Below are 16,677 nucleotides of genomic sequence, written 5' to 3'. Positions count from 1 at the left end.
AATGGAATTAAGTTTAAGCAGAACCGTGGCTTCTGACATGGGTTTGTTTTTAGCATCTTCCTATTTTATCTGAAATACTAAGTACTTGAGGGTCAGAGACATGCGGTAGAGTAACACGCATCCTCTCTAGGATAGAAATCACTTTAATAAAAAGCAGATGGAGGCAGGGACTTCTCAGTGGCACAGGAGTTGCTGAAAATAGGCAGGACCCAGTTACCCAAGTGACCAAAGGATTTCCACAGCTTTCCCATCAAGCCTGTAGAAAAGGGATCTCAGCTCCTTGAGTTAAGCTCAAAAGAGCTGACTTCAGAATAGTATTAGGAGACCCCAAACATTTAGGTGCTTTACTGATGGTAATCTCGTCAACTACCTACAGACCCAGTCATACGAACCACAGTGCTGTGTACACAGACGCTCGCGTGCTGTCTACATGTACGTGTACCCGCGTGTGACGGCCAACAGTCAATGTTGGGCATCTTCCTCCGTCAGTTTCCATTTTTTTTACACAGCATCTCACTGAACCTGGAGCTTGTTGATTTAGCAAGATTAGCTGGACAGAAGCCCCAGGGATGTTCCTGTCTCTGCTTCCCCCAGTGGCCGGGATTACAAGTACATGCTAGTCACACCAAGATGGCAGATGCATGCCAGGTACACCAGGATGGCAGATGCATGCTAATCACACCAGGATGACAGATGCATGCCAGCCACACCAGGATGACAGATGTATGTCAGCCACACCAGGATGACAGATGCATGCTAGCCACACCAGGATGGCAGATGCATGCCAGGTACACCAGGATGGCAGATGCATGCTAATCACACCAGGATGGCAGATGTATGTCAGCCACACCAGGATAGCCGATGCACACCACATCGGGCTCCATCATTACCCTGGCAGTGTTTTAAAGGATCTGAGAAGCCGGGCGGGGGTGGTACACGCCTTTAATCCCAGCACTCAGGAGGCAGAGGCAGGCGGATCTCTGAGTTGGACGCCAGCCTGGTCTACAAGAGCTAGTTCCAGGACAGGCTCTAGAAACTTCAGGGAAACCCTGTCTTGAAAAACAAACAAACAAAAAAACCAAACAAACAAAAAAAACCAAAAAACAAAACAAAACAAAAGGATCTGAGAAGCTTAAACAAGAAGAGAAGCTGCAAGATTAAATGGCATGCTGACTTTTTAAGGATCTCAAGGTCTGGATCAAGTATTTCTTAGACCACACACACAAAAAATGTATCTAGTGTACAAGTATAAAGAGAATTAAAGGAGTTACATGTAAATTTACCTCCTGGCATTTGAATTACAACACATCTATCAAAATATTCCATCTTATATGCATTTCAAAGTTAAGACTAAGTTGTTTCAGATGATAAATTCTGATTATAATGAAATAGCTTTTCTGTGTCCGGTACTCATCTAAGTAAGAGAACAAGTGGACCTGCCGTTCTAATACTGAGCCGGGCTATCTCAGGAGGCAGTCAAGGATTTCAACACTTGACAGTAATTTATTTACCTAGTTATTTTCTGCCTTTACAGTCAAGGTATACAAATACAAACATAGTATAAAAAATACATTTCAAGTAAAGGAGGCCTCAGACTTAAAATATTAGGATTGAACACACACACGACTACCTTAATAAAATCCAGAAGACTGTACTCAACAGACACTGGGGTATCCTGGCACTAGGGATCACAAACACAGGAAAAGCTGTGTAACTGGCAGGCAGTTAGGGATTTCTGACCTGGAATGAAAACTCTCTCCACAAATCCTGGTCACAGTTGCCTTCATCACCCAAACAGACAGTCAGAAATTTCTTTTCTTTACTGACAAAAAACATGGCCCTATTTGAAAATGAATGTCTTAATTTCTAAAATGGAAATCAATGCCAAAAAAATGTTGCTTCAAACAAATTCCCTTAGAGTCAACTTTAATGGAAAAGATACAACTCAGTAAGTTAAGATTTTAATGTGGCACTTAGAAAACATGGAAAAATTAAAAATAATTTTAAATCTCCTAAAGACATTGTAATACTGAAAGCAATTCTAAATCAGTATTTTCTTCCCTGAAGCCTGACTGAATTTTCTAGCAGCAGGCATGGAAAAGTAGCATTCAGTCCCCAAGTGCCAACATTCCAGTTCTCGCTAGGGATTCTTCTGGAGAGATGTCCTGTTTCTAGCTCAACTATAAAATCCAAGGGGAAAAACAAAGAACAACCAGTCACAAAGAAACAAAACCTCAGAGAAGACTCTTTCATTATTTGAAATTTCCTGGATTATTTTTAAAAAATTGAAAAACATTATTATTAGTCAGTTTTCCTCTTAACACTTAATACTGTGCATTTTAATCAAAAATGTTGATTTTCTACATGACACTTTTCACACACTTTACTGCTGAGTGCTTTGCTGCTTTCTCCTCCCTACCTGACTGCCTACCCTCTTTCAAGAGATTGTTTTTTAAATCTGTAAAAACATTCACTTGAAAACACAGTAATTTGTGACAGGCCGCCACTGTCAGTGTGGTCCTATGTCTGACAGGACCCGGAAACCCAGCTTGTCTCTCAAAGACTTAGTCTCTGGAGATGAACTGATGCTTCTGCCCTTAAGAACCACGAGAGGAGACCGGCTGGCACACAAATTCGGCAGTTTTTAACAGTACCTGACAGGGCTCCCTCTAGTTACCTGAGCCTGGTCAGTTCTTCCCAGAGCCCCGAGGGCAACACTGTCCCTGGTCCAGGCTTACAGTGGTGCCTGTGCTGCTCAGACCTGAGACTGCCTCACCCATGTGTTAGCTGCCCTGTCTCCCACTGCCACAAGCAGACAGGACTTCTCCCTCAACAGTTCACAAATCAGTAGTGACTTTTACGGTCTTACACTGTCCTTTCTCCCCACAGAGTCCCAGGTACAAGCTGTGAGTGACACCTGTCACATATCATAGCACTTACACACCTGCCCTCGGGAAAGAAACTTCACCTTCACCTAAGAATCAGGCGCTAACAGTCAGGAGAGTTGCCAGCTGGAGCTCAGAGGAAAGCAGACACCTTCCTCAGAACCCAGTGCTGGACGCCATGGTCTTGTCAATATGGCTTAGCACTAATATGGCTGTAACACAGGGCCAGTCCCTGCTTCCTTTATTAGCCATGGGAGCTGATTACAGTTTTTTAAAGTCTAGACTGGTTTTCCATATGTTTTACACATTTTATTCTGACATCGTTTAAAAACAAAGGACGCACACATCTGCATGTATCAATGCCCTTCTCTTTAAATACAGTTCCACTTCCGTCCTCTAGACTCCGTTCTCCGTGCTGTCCGTTTGCCAGGAGAGCGAGAGGGGCCGTCTTCGCCTGGCACTCTGGCTGGGCTGCCTCTCCAGTTAGCCGCGTGACTTCTTCTAGGACATTTGTAACAGGCACACATGTATAGGACAACCTCGCTTTGTTTTTATCCTTGGCTGTTTTTTTTTATCCTTTTTTTTCCTTTTTTTAAAATAAGTATGTTTCCAGGTTCTCATATTTTCTTTTCTTTGAATATATTGCACAACATTTTATTATTAGAAAAGGTTTTATGTTTCAGGCAAAAAGTTTTTCTCCACCCAGGAGGTGCTAATGTGTATTATTTTCTAGAAGAGGTAAGTGGTTGTCTGTGTGGCCATCTTCAAAGGGGACCTAAGGGGGAAGCAGAAGAGAAGACCAGAGGATTAGTTCCACTCTCTACGACGTCTCAGACCACGAGGCTGGGGGGGGGGGGGGGGGGGGGGCCCTTTCTGTCTGGACAACACTGGCTGACAGCGTGACTCAGAGACAGAGCCACTTGTGTCACTTACAGAATGCACGGGCCTGTAGGATCCAAGTCTGAAACGACAGCAAATTATTTCCACTATAAATTTTCCGATTCCATGTAACATGCCTGCAATGGATAAAATAAGTTCAAATTCTCAAACTGCTTTTGAAATTGCTATGTAAGACTAAATACTGCAGATACCTGTAGAGGAACAGGCCACGGAGGGCGGCAAAGCAGCCTGCAGTTGTCTCTGAGGCTCAAACTACTTGAGAGGGTTACAACCTTTTCAAGACTTTCTCACATAACTTTGCAAATAACATCCTTTTAAATGAACCAAAATAAGAAAAGCTGTTCACTTTTTCTAGAAATATGAATCAAAACAACAAAGTTCCGAGAACATAACTCACTCACTAGCTCAGAGTAACCAAGGGCTGAAGATGAATCTCTAAAAAGATTCCAGAGCCTTGGGCTAAAACCAAAAACATTACTGATTTAATCAAAATGTCACAAAATATGACTTCAAACAGTATCTGGGGAAAGAATTTTAAATGAGGGGGAATTTACATCTGTGATGTTCTGAACATTTCCTCATTTAACCCTATAGCACACATACAAACCACAGATTACATTTCAGAAAAGGTAGGTGAACTATCTCAGGGCTACCGGGTCAGGGGCAGAACACAGACTGCATTTTAGCTGTGTCTGTGACTAACACCTAAGATATGTGTGGCTTACCACATAATCTTCCTTACATTACTAAATCCCATGAGATAGGTGTGCTTACAGGACAGGAAATACATTTAGGAGCTTTAGAATTTAGAGACATTTCCAAATATTAGAACTTGAAAATGTGTATATTCCTTGCTGTCTTTTAGAAGAGGCATGATTTTATGTATATATATGTGCGCATGCGTGTGTGTGCGTGCATGTGTGCTAGGCCTTAAAGAAGTGAGGGCCTTGCAAATGCTAAGGCACGCTCCATCAGTGGACTGTCTTCACACCCTAGCCTAATAAACACTCAGAATCAGATAGAGAAGCAGGGCGTGGCCACTACTTCCTACAATCCACAGTAAGAGCTTATCTCAAAGCAAAACAAATTAAAAGGAAATAAGGCAAAGAAATGAATGCTAACCTGTTGTTGAAAAGATTCCTCCAATAATACCACAGAGTCTTACAAAAAACTGCCACAAAGGCATGTGTTCCTCAGTGACTGTCACCATGAGAGAACTGAGATCATATTTCATAAATATTCCAGATACTCCGTGGCTGCCTGCGGCATGGTTAATGATACGTTCCTTAGAGCAAAAGAAGAGGAGACAAGGGAAGAGAAATAAGCACTCATCGTGGGTACTAACACACGCCTTACCAAGATACAGGTATACACACACACCCTACTTTCCTCCCAGTGAACTAACTGCCCTAGACTTTAAGCTCTCCAGAGACAAATACCAGTGTTCTTGGTGGGGTAACTTTTTCAAAGAATCACGATGATCCTGGCGTGGTGTTGCACATCTGTAATCCCACACTAGGAAGCAAAAACTGGAGGGCCATGCACTGTTTCAAAAAGAAAACAGAACCCGGAACTGAACTATTCCTATGTTGAAAATGGTCATCTTAAACATACCAGCATATTCCTGCACTTACAACTAACGAAGCAATAAAAACCAAGTTTATATCGTATTGTTTCTTTGAAATTATTTCTTGTCATTTTATTTCTACTAATCTGAAATTAAACTGCAAGCATTAGGAACACATGCCGTGTGGTAAAAATCCCCTAACTTATTATTAACACAGAGAACCTTATAAATGAGCCACTAATCAAGTTTTCAACAGTGAATTCATGCAAAAACGCTGAAGCGTTCAATATCATGTTTAAGGCATAGAAACCCTGTGACCACATACAATAAAGCAAGCTACATTGAGAATCGGGGCATCAATAACATTGGTGAAGACTAGGAATGAATAAACTTCCAAAACTGAAAGTGGCTAGCTCCTCTCCCACCCTGAACTGTTAAACTCAATATAACGATTAATACGTTATCACCTATAACAAACACCCCTTACACAATGGATTTCTTTTTGATTTAATTTTGCTATTTTCAAATACATCCTGGAGATAACTTCACAAACATACATCATCTTTTTTTATAGTTGGATGTCATGCTGGGTAGATTTATAATTTGAGCTATTTCTAGTCTATGGTGCCATTCTAATGACACGCAGTTTTCTTCTTTTCCCCACTGTACTTGAAAAGGGGTTTCTAATACAGGGACAGCTGTAACAGACGCAACGCACACAGCAATTCTATAATCCTATACCCCTGCTTGCTTTGCCCCAAAACCCTTGTCAAACCTACACAACGTTTCTCAGGTATTTGTCAATACTGTTGGTGAGAACATCTTCCTACTCTTGTAGAAATGTTGACGAGTACAATATATACTTACCTAGCTACTATGTATTATGTATATACACATATGTATGTATGTATATAAATACATACCTGCTGTTTGCCCCTTGAACCACTTGGAAAAGTCAGACACTTAGCGCTTGCCCTCTGAAATACCCTAACCCAGAAGACCAGAGAGCCTCAGGGTCACCTAAGGCACTAACCACAACATGAAGGAGAATGGAGTGGAAACCTCTCACACACCCTGGAATTCATTTGGGTACCAGCTGAGTATTACCAATTTCAAACTTGACTTATAAGGAAATACAAACGAACAGATGCTGTCCAAACCTGCTCTTCCCTCCATGAAACCACTAAGACCCTTCTACCTAAGACTGGAAACACACATTGAGTCAGACCAGGCTGCACTGAGGGCCTAGCTGAGAGCAGGAAGAATGTACTCACAAAAACAACAAAGAAATCAGAATATCTGATGACAGAGGCAGGCTAGAAGCTAGCTGCCTATACCAATGAAGAATAACATTACAGACCAAAATTCATAAAGTAGTTTGTAATAGAGCCATTGCCAATGCTAGATCACACACACTAATACCCATTTCAATACATTTTTACTAAAAATGTTAATTCATTTCAGAACTTCCATAAATTTAAAATGGGGAAGGGGGCCCACTAAATCTCCAATCTTATCTTGCAGTGGGGAACTATAAAAAAATTCCCCCTCAATCCTCTTGGCAATGAGGAGCCACTCACCCTTTCTGTGACAGAGAACTGGTGGGTGTCAGCTGAAATCTTGTATGTGTGTAGCTTTGTTGGCACAACTGTAATGAAATATTGGAACATCTGGTTGTCTATAATAAAAACAAAATACGCCTTCTTATGAGTCGGTAGCAATAGAATACTATCACATCTACTCTACTAACTATGACAATTGAAATTTAATATTACCATTGCTTTAGTATATAACAGATAGACAATTTTAAAAAAGGAAAAGCTGATGAAAACATACTCATATTTGGTAAAACAAAGTCCCACTTAGGACACAAGAGGTGTGAGGGTACCCACACTGGATTTAGTATGTAATAAATAATTTTAAGAACTGGCCATCTCCTGTGACTAGTCAAGACTACCAGTAGAAGGATGGGGACACCAAGACAGCCACATAATCTTCGCCCTACAGTCTGCCCTACCTATGGGATGTGCTGGGGTAAGGGTGGTACAGAGATTGTGGGAGTGGCCAACCAATGACTGTACAGCCTGAGACCCACGCCACAAGAGTAGGCCTTCCCCTGACACCGCCTGGAGCTCCAGGACGGCCCAGAGACCCAGGACTGAACCAAATGGGACTGGAGTAAAAACAAAATGTCAATGTAAGGATGCCTAACGACACTGCTATTCTCACAGATTGGTGCCTAGCCCAGCAGTCGTCAGAGAGGCTTCATCCAGCAACACGGGGAGACAGAGGCAGAGACCCACTGTCAAACATTAGGCCAAGCTCGGGGAATCCTGCTGAAGAGAGGGAGGAAGGATTGTAGGACCCAGACGACAGCCAGGGAGCCTGCATGGGATCGACCTAGTCCTCTGCTTATATGTTGCAGTTGTGTGGCTTGGTCTTCTGGGACTCCTAACAGTGGGAGCAGGGCTGTCTCTCTTTTGCTGGCTTTTGGGACCCTACTCCTTATACTGGGTCACCTTGTCCAGCCTTACTACAAGGTAAGGTGCTTTAGTCTTTCTGCAACCTGTTTTGGTGATATCTGTGGGAGGCCTGCCCTTTACTGAACAGAAACAGAGGAGGAATGGATGGGGGGAAGACAGGGAAGGTGGGAGAGCGCCTGAGGGGAAACTATGGTCAGGATGCAAAATAGATGATAGATAGATGATAGATAGATAGATAGATAGATAGATAGATAGATAGATGATTAGATAGATAGATAGATAGATAGATAGATGATAGACAGACAGACAGACAGATGATAGATAGATAGAGATAGATAGATGATAGATAGATAGATAGATAGATAGACAGACAGATAGATAGATGATAGATAAACTGAAAATGAAGACAATATACTCATATTTTGTAAAACAAAGCCCCAGTCAAGAGGCATGCAGGTGCCCACATGCATTAGTTCAGGCACTAATAGCCATGCATGGGACATAAGAAGGCAAAGACAGCATCTCCCAGAGCAGAAACCTAGATGACATTGCAGCAGTAACCACAGTTCTCATGGCTATTCATCTTAAATACACAGAAAACCGAAGTTGGACTTGACAGACTCTGAAGGTGACATCAGAGCAAAGAGGTAACTAAACAAACTGCTCAGGGATTGCCATTCAAGGGGTCATTTTTAGTCACCTGGCGTCACCACGGTAAATAAAAGTACAAAAAGATCAATGTCCAAAAACAAACCTGCATGGCAACACAAGCCTGTAATCCCAGGAGGATTGCCGAGAGTTCAAGGCCAGCTTGGGCCACTATTACTTCCAGGCCAGCCTGATCTAAATGGTAAAACACTAACTCAAAATAGCAACAAGGTCCACCTGAAAACAGGCTACGCACCACTTGCTACAAAACGAAGAAAATAACCCTCAGTGCTTGATTAAGTACTCCACGTAGAGTAGAGGCTTAAAAACACAAGCGCACACAGCTGCTGTGATAGCACACACCTGACTACACGCAATGCCACTCTGGAATAACTCCAGGCTTCCTGGGTTGGTGACATTCTGCAGGGAGCTTCCTACAAAAGCATTCGAGAGCCTGGGTCCTGTGACAAGAAGAGAACTTCTTTCCCCAGCGACTGTTGTTTTAAACAACACACCAACCCTCCTGGCATTTTAATCTCTTCAATCTGTTGTAGAACTGTTTAAAACTTAAATCCCACTCATGTCTACCACAGACTCAGCAGCCTCTTAAAGATTAGCTTCCCAGGGCTGGAGAGATGGCTCAGCGGTTAAGAGCACTGACTGTTCTTCCAGAGGACCTGAGTTCAATTCCCAGCAACCACATGGTGGCTCACAACCATCCGTAATGAGATCTGGCGCCCTCTTCTGGCCTGCAGGCACACATGCAGTCAGAATATTGTATACATAATAAATAAATAAAATCTTTAAAAAAAAAAAAAAAAAGATTAGCTTCTCAAGGGTGACAGCGAGGGGAAACACACCAGTGTTAAGGTTTTAAGTGCAATTTTCTGTATGCAAATTCTAAGAGCATTTATTAAATACTTACGATCTACAGCAATCTTTTCAGTTCCATCCAAAGGATTAATAATCCCTGGAACAAGCTCTCCAAAAGACAAATGGTCTATTCTGTGAGAAAAGTTGTAAGCTAAGATAAAGAAAATAAAGGCAGAGAACTCACATTACCTCTTTAGAGTGCCATGCTACAGACAGTTCTATATTCTCACCTATGTTTAAATCATGTACTTAAAACAGCATGCTAAAAAAAACACATGATAAATGTACAATAAAATCCTGATAAAATGTTGCCTCAAATCTTATGATTATATACAAATTAACTTCTATTAACTCTCTTGTTTAATTCTGTCTAAAACATACAACTTCCTTGATTTTTAAACATCACACAGAAACCAGACCATGCCATTAGAACATTAGGATGTTAGTCAAATAATGAAAGTGATCACAAATATTTTTAATATATACCACTGCTATGATCAACTGATTTTTATAGGATTTGTTTTGTTCTAAAAGCAAAGTTTAAGAAGAAAGTCTTGCTTGGTACAGTGGTAGAAGCTTGTAATCCCAGCACTTGGAAGGTAGATACAGGAGGACAAGGTGTTCTAGGTCACGCAGGGCTATATGCAGCCCTAGGCCAACCAGGCCTATGAAAACATGCTCCATTCAGTTCCACTCTCCAAAAACACTGAAGTTTTATGATTATCACTGTACCGAAGTAATTGTGAGTGTGTCAATAGCCTGTATGTGGATCCACTTCGAATCCTGCCTCTGTTAGTGGCCATGTACAGAACGGCACCAAGTTCTCCTGGGCCCCCCTAACTGCAGGAATTTCTGGGCAATGAACAGAGAGAAGTGCAGTGAACTTACAGATAGATTTGAAGCAATACATTTAAGGATTTTTCTCCTGTAGATGGGATACCAAGTTGTTTCTTTTTGGGTATAAATTTTTAAACAGCTTACTTTCTTTTTTTTTTTGCTTTTGCTTTCTATGACAGGATCCTGTCATTCACTGACATGATATTCACTATGCAGCACAAGCTAACTTCAAATTCATGACCATCTCCCTGCTTAAGTCTCCCAAGTGCTGGGGTTACAGGTGCCGACACACTTAGCTAATACTTTTATTTACTTGTCTTTGAGAGTAACTCTCCCTATGCAGTCCTGACTGGCCTGGAACTCACAGAGAACCACCTGCCTCTGTCTCAGGACTGATGGTTAAAGGCAGAAGGTGTTGCTACCACAGGAGTCAGGTTTACTTTCAAAGTTCTACCCTGTGTTTACACTACAACACACACACACAAAATTAACTTCTCTTGCAAACGTTTCTATACTGAAACGAAATCTCAGAAATTGCTCACAATCGTGGTTGACAAGTGCTGCCAAATGTGCATGCCCTCGCGGATGTGGGATTGCCCTGAAAGGAGGAAAAACAAGCGTAACTAACAAGGCCGACCTTCCCTGTCACTCAGCAGCTTGCACGGCAAAGTAAGAGTGGCATCTGGTCACAGCTAAGCCGTCTCAGCAATGCAGTAACTAAGGCTGCAGAAAGCCAAATGGAAAATGTGTTAAGTATTTATGAGCCAAGATGATAAATATCAATGAAACACAAAACCCTGAAAATTGAGTTCATTCTGTAGCTCACATGTGCTTTCCAGGGGGAAAAAAAATCTTTGCTCACTGAGGCTTAAAGCTGGAGATCCTAATTTCAAAAACGACCTCACTTGTGTCTGGTAATGACCAAAATATTTCATTCTCTGAAAACACAAATCCATCAGCACGCTTCAACAGACTCTATTCACTTCCTTGAAGACATTTCTAAAATGCCACTAGAGTCTTCTCTTTTATATTTTGTATATCAGAAATCAGTAATCCCCAACTTAGGCAGAATTTCCTAAATTGCACCTCAGATTTCTAAAACTTCCTCTGTACTTGTCCTGGTGTCTGACAACTGGAACCATAATCCGAGTTGAGACACGCTAGGGGTGGGACTGGAAGCCTTGGCTCCCACAACGTCCACATCAGTCTGCTGGAGCCACTCAGAACCACCACTGTCACGTATGACTACAGCAACTTTGCCACAGTACTAGTTTATACATAAATACTATTTTCCCTCATAATTTGAGGTTAAATTTATTATAAGCTATTCTATGAAGTGTTCACAAAATATAATTCCTAAAACACTGACCAAAAGCAGTACTAAAAAACTATAATAAAACTTCACTACTGCTCAAGCATCTAGCTGTTGTGCAGAAAGCCAAACTGGAATGCTGAGATTTTATTTTTAATGAAAATCACAGAAATGAACAATATTAAGTCCATAGGAGCAAATGGAATGACTGCTGGTTGATAACAAACTTTAGCAGATATCACTTTAGGCTCCACTTCTTAAAAAAGTCTTCCCTCGGCTATTTAACATAGACTAATTACAGATCCCAATTATACTACTATTTTCATTGAATCCTTAATCCACTAAACAACAAGCAGTAGTGGTAACAACACCTATGCACTCGTCAGGGTCACAGGAAGCCCAGTATGTGGGCATAGGCATGTGTGTGCAGTACCCCTGGTGTCCAGAAGAGGGTGTCAGATACCCTGGAGCTGAAGTTACCGGTCTGTGAGCTGTCCAATGGGGGTTCATGAAAAGGACTCCTATCTCTTTACCACTGAGCCATGCCTCTAGCCTTATCATGCTTCTTGACTATTGGACACTGGACTCCCTGTCCTCAGCTGCTGAAGCACTTTCTCACTGAAAGCTAATGGCCCAAGGCCAATCTACTTTCAATGAACATATTTTTTCAGCTATTGCCATCAAACACACTTCATTAACCTAGAAGTACAGGATCTTTCTTTCTTGGCTGATCAGTGAGCAGACACTTGACTGTAACCTCGTTTTCTCTTACAATGCTACTAAACATCCCACATTCAACTCTACTTTCCTTACCACTGCTTTCCGATGGAGTCGGGACTACTGCGGTGAGTGCTTGGTTAGCTGACACTATCAACATACACTGTGATCTTTCAGTGCAGTCACTGTGAGGTCACAGTTATCACAATATTCTGTAGCCAAGTTCGATGGTGATTTGAAAGTACGGCAACTAGAGCCTGTGTTTCCATGATTTTCACATGGTCAAATAATAACCAAGTGCAGCAATGTACACAACACCGGCACCTGCCGGTGATGCACCAACACCAGGAAACATTGAGACCATTAAAGAGTCAACTGCTCCATCCTCAAGATGATAAAGTAATGTAACCTTTCAACAAAGCTTCATCTTTTGGGCAGTAGGGAAGTAGACAGGATCTCACCGTAACTCTAGCTGGCCTGGAACTTACTATGTGGACAAGGCTGGCCTCAGACAGAGGTCCACCTGCCCCTGCCTCCTGAGCATTGGAATTAGAAGTGTATGCCACCATGCTTAACTAAAACTTCACTTCTGAATGCAAATCTGAACTCTTTCATTAATGAAAAGGGCTGCATCTGGAAACCATGCTCTCAGGATCCGCTCACTTGTGATAAGCCTTTGTTCTCTAAGTTTAGCCAATTCTTTATTCTTTTGGTACTAAGAATAACAACTGTCCTTTCCTGCTCTTGGTTTAAAAATGGAAAGTTAAAACATCACTATGAAGGTTTCCACATGCTGTTCCTTATTTGTGCTTTACCCAGTAAACAATTTTAGCAATGAGAAAATTTTCCATAATGTGTACATCTTTCCTGATTAGTAATAAAGTCACTGTCAAGTTCTAGTGTGCCCCAACAGGTCTCCACTTGTGTTTACCTTGTTCTGCAGCACAGGCACTCCGAGAATCGGCAATGTGATGGAGATATATGGCCATCCGATGCAGAGGAATGACTGTAGCTAACTCCAGCAGCACTAAACAGAAACACTACAGCCAGAGGTCTCCCTGTCCCACTGATACCATCTCTTTGTTTTCCTACTATAGGTTTTAAATTTAGAAATAAGAATTCTTCCAAATAATCAAATTACAAACTACAGCATTATAGTTGACTTCAATAGTTTCTCACAACCTAAGGTCTGTGAGGCACTTAGAATTGTTTTAGATTAAATCCTCCCCTTTCTGGTAGAAAACATAAATTGAAATTTTTTTGTTGTTTTTGTTTTTCAAGACAGGGTTTCCCTGTAGTTTCTAGAGCCTGTCCTGGAACTAGCTCTTGTAGACCAGGCTGGCCTCGAACTCAGAGATCCGCCTGCCTCTGCCTCCCGAGTGCTGGGCATAAATTGAAATTTTATGGATTCACAGCATAAGCATCTCCCTTAAAAACCACACATGTTAAAAATCAAATTCAGTTACCCTATGTGATGACATTTATTAAGAAGCTTCCATTTTCCTGCTTGCTTTCTGACATATCTAAGCCATCAGATGGGACCAGAACTGGAAGGAGAACAGCTCTGAGCCTCAGTCAGTTTCAAGAACAGCTTTTTGGTTGTGGCACTTACTGGTTTTTGAGGTTAGGGATGCTACTGGCATCCATGGACCACAGACAGAAAAGAAAACACCCTGCAGAGAATCATATTTCGACAAAGACCTCTCAGGTGCCCTCTGAGACAATGCAAAAATGAGAAACTACTGATCTGAGCCTCAACTCTGTTCAGCTACACAGAGGACCTATGGGTTATTTGAACATATGCTGGGAACTCAGAGAAGACTCACTATCCTGCGTTTCTCAGTGCTCAGATGTCATCCCATCATCTGAGTGTCCCGCGCGTGTTTATCTGGTCACAACTCTATGGCTAAATGCAAGCATATGCTTCTTTCTAATGCATTCTGGTGTGCACATGTCCAAGCATTTGCATATTGGAATTCAAACACCACAATCGTGCCCTCTGAACTATTCTCTATGGGCAGCGAGGACTGTCATTGCACTCAACAGGTAACAGGATCAACACTGAGCTTGACAAACCTAACACTAAAAAACAAAAGGTCAGTCTACTTCAGTTTATGAGACACAAGCAACAAGAGCTTTCCCTCTGTGGTCTGTTATATCCAAGTTATCATCTGCTGAAAGGTATGAAATAGGGGAGACAGCCAAAATAAAATACAGGCCATGATACAGCAGAAGTTCGTGCTGTGCTTCCTTCTGGACTAGGGCACTGCTTACACGTGAGCTGCAGTGAGCCCTCTCCGTCATGTGCTGCCTCCATGGTGCCAAAGTTTCAAAGTCCCCAGGACAACACTGCAGATAAGCAAGTGAGCACTGAACATGGCCAAACAGCAAAGTTTAAATTTGCAGGAGAAAAGCACAACAAAGAAAAAATAAAGTTGGATTTGATCATTATAAGCAATGAAGTCTTTTGTTCTCTCTATATAAACGAATAAGTAAACAAACAATAAACCCAAAGGTACCCTTTGAGCAGGTTCTTTTCTCTGACATGTTCTCTCTACTTTATATATATGTTCCTAACTCCCCATATAATTCTAAAGTCTCCTCATGAAGCCTCTGCTGACTTGTAGACTATGTTACGTAATTTTCCTTATCAGCTATAGTTCTTTTAGAGCCTCAATAGAACTATAATCAACTAATAACTAACGTATTTACTGGTCAAAGTTTGACTATTCTTGTAGGACTTCAGCACTCAGAGAGAGAGTAAGGGCTCCCCTCTTTTCCACTGTGTGACCCTGAGTCTCCAGACCAGTACTCTGCACACAGCGATAGTCCAATGACGGTTTAGACAGAAGCGAACTCATCCTCATCCTCATCAGTTTTCCGTGGAAGGAGAAAGCTGGGGAGCTTTTTGTGATACTGGATTATATTCAGGAGAGTAAGTGACAGTTGTCCTAAGCTGTTACCTAAATTACTTCATTCTAGATATCAGCAACTTTAGACTTTTTCTAGAATTACTCAGGGATTGCATTTTGATGAGAACAAAGGGCTAAACAAAACAAAACCTACTATCAATAAATGAACACACTGATGGAGCTCCTAGAATCAGGCTATCTGGCTACAGAAGTTACGATTGAGAGGTTTTAATCACTATTTACCCACAAACAACACTTTACATGCCCTTTGTGGTTGCACTACCTGGTCAGGAAAATACACAATTTTAATCAAGCTCCAACCCCATCTAAAGAACTTCAGGAAGTGAAAAGAACATACTTGCCCACAGTTATGTGAAAATTCCCTGCTACTTTATTGACGTATAGATGACCGTGGATTCTGCATGCATCTGGAGTCAGTGATGGATCATCTTCCCTGTAAGGCAAGACATGTTCAGGTGTCTCAGTGCACACCCGGCACAGAGACTGTGGACTGGTGCGACACGTTCAGGTGTCTCAGTGCACACCCGGTACAGACACCGTGCACTAGTGTGACACGTTCAGGTGTCTCGGTGCACACCCGGCACAGAGACCGTGCACTAGTGTGACACGTTCAGGTGTCTCGGTGCACACCCGGTACAGACACCGTGCACTAGTGTGACACGTTCAGGTGTCTCAGTGCACACCCGGCACAGAGACCATGCACTGGTGTGACATGTTCAGGTGTCTCAGTGCACACCCGGCACAGAGACCGTGCACTGGTGACAATGGCACACAGGGAAAGGAGAACCCTAAGGATAAACTGTTGGGTCCTAATGTCAAGATTAAAGCGGTGGTTTACACCCACTTAGAGTTGCTATATAGCTACCATATTTACGTATGATCTATGATTTATATAGATCATTACGTATCTTCAAGTCTGCAGCTGGGTCGGAAGGAAACTGAGGTCAGGAAAAGGCACCCAAGTGAAAACTGGGATTTTCTTCCAGGCCAATATAAAGTCTTTGCATATTTTTAAATCTGAAAAAATCATTTTCATGATTACAGCAATCCTTGTTACCTACTCTGACACAAGAGTAAAAATAAATTCTTAACCAAAATGTATAGTCTTACAATTTTTTCTTAAAGCCAGTAGAATTTTATATAGAAATACATACACCACATAAAGAAAAGTAAAGTAACTCAATGAAAAGCTCAAAATCACAGGCTAGAATTCAAGGGCAAGACACCTTAAGTATATAAAGAACAAACAGCAGGACCAACACTAAAACACATCAGAGTAAATTCCTGGTAAAGAACTGGACATTTGAAGCGCTCTCTCACCTTGGCGGCAGTGCCGTTGATGCACTTTTAAAAGCACTTTTGAATATCACATCTTGAAGGGAATGCTCTTCTTGTAGCCTACTCTGAATCAGCTGCAGCATCCTAGATGAGACAAAACAGGAAGATACATACCAAGCCAAGACTTGTTCAGCTACAAAAGACTTCTGACTGAGACAAACCATGGTGACTGAAGGACTATACC

At 41.8% G+C, this 16,677-nt stretch overlaps 1 protein-coding gene across 4 annotated transcripts in view; it reads right to left on the bottom strand.

Moving 5' to 3' along the window:
* Nucleotides 1–1,909: 1,909 nt before the first annotated feature.
* The window catches only part of Ergic2 (ERGIC and golgi 2), a 30,880-nt gene continuing 16,112 nt past the window's right edge, over nt 1,910–16,677 (bottom strand). For all 4 annotated transcript variants that reach the window (XM_038318445.1, XM_038318446.1, XM_038318447.1 and 1 more), the window contains 8 exons: nt 16,476–16,577; nt 15,493–15,588; nt 10,736–10,791; nt 9,409–9,507; nt 6,933–7,030; nt 4,908–5,070; nt 3,819–3,901; nt 1,910–3,660 (listed from right to left, as the gene is read on the bottom strand). In XM_038318445.1, the coding sequence (XP_038174373.1) occupies nt 3,598–3,660; nt 3,819–3,901; nt 4,908–5,070; nt 6,933–7,030; nt 9,409–9,507; nt 10,736–10,791; nt 15,493–15,588; nt 16,476–16,577 (760 nt within the window). In that variant the 3' untranslated portion in view covers nt 1,910–3,597. The remainder of the gene's footprint in view (nt 3,661–3,818; nt 3,902–4,907; nt 5,071–6,932; nt 7,031–9,408; nt 9,508–10,735; nt 10,792–15,492; nt 15,589–16,475; nt 16,578–16,677) is intronic.

The sequence above is a fragment of the Arvicola amphibius genome, chromosome 2 (genome assembly GCF_903992535.2).
Source record: "Arvicola amphibius chromosome 2, mArvAmp1.2, whole genome shotgun sequence".
NCBI lineage: Eukaryota > Metazoa > Chordata > Mammalia > Rodentia > Cricetidae > Arvicola > Arvicola amphibius.
Note: the sequence above shows the minus strand (reverse complement) of the source record. Positions and strands in the feature narration are given on the sequence as shown.